Source organism: Pinus tabuliformis, chromosome 8 (assembly GCF_031772625.1).
Source record: "Pinus tabuliformis cultivar Carrire ecotype Pingquan chromosome 8, CPIR1, whole genome shotgun sequence".
NCBI lineage: Eukaryota > Viridiplantae > Streptophyta > Pinopsida > Pinales > Pinaceae > Pinus > Pinus tabuliformis.
In genome coordinates, this window is record NC_142294.1 from 874,765,214 (window position 1) to 874,768,133 (window position 2,920).

The 2,920-nt window shown below is 39.6% G+C and overlaps 1 protein-coding gene across 2 annotated transcripts; it reads left to right on the plus strand.

Moving 5' to 3' along the window:
• Nucleotides 1-523: 523 nt before the first annotated feature.
• On the plus strand, nucleotides 524-2,262 carry LOC149238346 (uncharacterized). Of its 2 annotated transcripts, none has more exons than XM_089366964.1 (3): nucleotides 524-1,074; nucleotides 1,192-1,419; nucleotides 1,575-2,262. In XM_089366964.1, exons 2-3 carry the CDS (start codon nucleotides 1,276-1,278, stop codon nucleotides 1,854-1,856), a joined length of 426 nt encoding a protein of 141 aa, XP_089223090.1. In that variant the 5' UTR covers nucleotides 524-1,074; nucleotides 1,192-1,275; the 3' UTR covers nucleotides 1,857-2,262. The 2 variants fall into 2 exon arrangements, with proteins under 2 accessions (XP_089223090.1, XP_089223089.1); XM_089366963.1 differs by having other exon boundaries at nucleotides 525-1,074; nucleotides 1,184-1,419.
• The last annotated feature ends 658 nt before the right edge of the window (nucleotides 2,263-2,920 follow it).

Below are 2,920 nucleotides of genomic sequence, written 5' to 3' on the forward strand. Positions count from 1 at the left end.
AACGTATAGATTAGGTGACAGATAGTTTATTTAGCTTTTTTTCTCAACAAATTTGTAATTAAATAGATTATTCCAAGAGTTTGCTGCCAGTATATCTGCATAATTTTCCCTGTTGTTTTTGAAGGCCTCACATTCTAAAATGAAATGTTTTTCTATTTCCATTTTTCTGGAAGAACAAAAAATACATACTCTTTTATCCTATACCTCTTTTGACCTTTTCCAACACCCTGTTTTACAACGAAGTCAATGAGAATTAATCCTTAACTGAACAATAAAAATTCTAACGCTCTAAAAATACTAACTTCTATATATATATGCTTTTGGTCGATAAATTTTGCTTTTTCGATAAATTTTACAGTTACAGCTAATATCCAGTTTCTAGCATTTGTACAGCCAACCAACCGCCCATGATCGATCCCTTTCCGCCGAAAACACGTCACTGTGGATGCTTTTCCGTCTTATAACTTTGAAGTTCAAAGCTTACGATGTTCACATGAAGAGCACGAATGTTCACGTGGCCACTCCAGGGAAGGGGAGCCCGCCGAGTCTTCTTATGGTTGTTGTTATTATCATTATCATCATCATGGCGTGGCGTGGTCGAGATTTCTGGTTTTAGAAACCGTTTTCCGGAGCTTACCGTGAAAAGTAAAGGCGGTTTTTTTCTGGACAAAGTGCGCGTTTTCGTTAAAAGGAGTTTGCATTGCGAACTTGTGCTACCACTGCAGCTTCCAGATCAGAGTTGGAATTCTGTATCTGACAAATCTTGACTGAAATCTTTAAATACTCCGTCTTCTTAGACGAAATCTTTAAATTGTCCAGCTTCTTGACAGAAATGATCCATCTTACAAAATCTTTAAATTCTCCGTCTTCTTGACCTGAAGCTACAGTCGCAGGGAAAGCGAGGTGGGATACCTTTACAGCCAGCGCTAGGCTGGTTTGCCTTTTGTTTGATTGAAACTTTTGTGCCGATAAAGATTCAAACCGCCGGCCTGTCATTTTAGTGAAGCTTTCGGAAATTTCGACCGACGAGGCAGCAGTTCAGGCTGGCGTAAGGGACTTTGCTTCTTGTTGCAGGTAATTTGCTTTCTTCTTTCTCGGTTAACCTAAAATTTCCGTCTGGACGACTTTCATTTGGACTAGGAATTTTTTCTTTAATCTTTCTGACGTGTGGCGATGTTGCAAGATTTCTAGCTTGTAAATATCAGCGCTAGCCGTTTTGAGCCGGCGTTTATCTACTCTCTTCGTTTCGGTTGGGAATATCAGTCAGACAGCAAGATGAATAACGGCTGCGCGGAAGCCGTGAAAGAGTCTGGCGAAAGCAACGTTACACTTAAAGATTTGCAGAAGAAAATGGCCGAGTTCTCAAGGGAGCGAGATTGGGATCAATTTCACAGCCCTCGCAACCTTCTCTTGGCTCTCGTATGTTATTTTCGCTTTGCACTCCGCAGTTCGTAAAGAACTTTGAGTTAGCGATAATCCTCTGCTAAAATTAGCGGAGGCTTCAAATTTGTTATCGCAACTGTCCCTAAAGATTATTTTCCGCTTAACTGATGTACCTTGTTCCGTTGTCGCAGGTAGGGGAGGTAGGCGAGCTGTCAGAGATCTTTCAGTGGAAAGGCGAAGTGCCAAAAGGACTTCCGGACTGGGACGCAGCCGACAAAGAACATCTGGGCGAAGAATTATCGGACGTTTTGCTATATTTAGTGAGACTCGCAGACATCTGTGGCGTGGACCTCGGAGACGCTGCGCTGAGAAAGTTCAAGAAAAATGGGTTGAAATACCCCGTCCAACGGTCCACCGACTGCGCCCCTGGCTACTTCGGTGATGACGACGACAACAACAATAATAAGGTTTGAGGTCCGGGTTTCAAGGACTCTCACTGACCATCTTGTACATTCTGTTCTGTGAACGGCAGAGTATCCCATTCTGTTGGCGCAGTTCTTATTGTTCTTTTTTTCGTCGCTATTATGTATTTAATATCGTTTTTTAACTAATACAGTCCAAGCAAGCTTCATAAAATCTCTACCGCCATGGTTTCTCAGAAGTTCAGGAATGGCGCTTACACCAAGGCTGAGCTTAGGGTACACGTAATAAGACAGGTCTGGTCAGGCTGACCTTAATTAGCTTGCAAAAACGCTACCATGTCTTAAGATTCCAGACACGAAGTATCCATGTTCAGCATCGTCCAGTGCACTCTGCACATTCCCAGTAAATGTGGAGATTTTCTTAAGGTTTCGTTAATATGAAGAAAATTTTACTCCATATGTTATTTGAATTGAATATATGCATACATCTGGAGTTTGATCCGATACAAGTGAAATTGTTATAATGGTATGTGACTTGGCTTTGAAGAAGGAACTAGTAGCTTAACGCAAATATCCCCAAACGGGATTAAGGCAAAACAAATTTTCCAAATAAATTCTATTGTTCCATAGAATTTTAGGTTGACACTGTAAAATAAAATAAAACATAAAATACCAGTGTAATATTGATGCAATTTGTCAATTGGTGCTCCACTCTTGGTTTTCTAAAAATGATTAACTACAACTAAAATGAGTAAAATGCTCACTGCATTAGATGTGCACGATATATCCACAAAGTGGAATGACGTCTCATAAATGATGCGAAGTCCATTTCAGCTTCACCACTATACTAGCATTAGAATCTATTGCAAGACTTCACCACTATACTTGGACAACTTGGTAAGCTCAAAGACCTCATTCAATGTACCCAAGTTTAGTTTAAAGTAGATATTAATCAATTATACGTTCACAAATCAAAATACATACTAGCATTAGAATCTTTGACTTCACCACTATGCTTGTTAACCTCAAGGACCTCATCCAATGCATGCAAGTTTATTTTTATCAATTTATTTATATAATGATTTGGTTATTAAATTCTACAAAATTATATACTC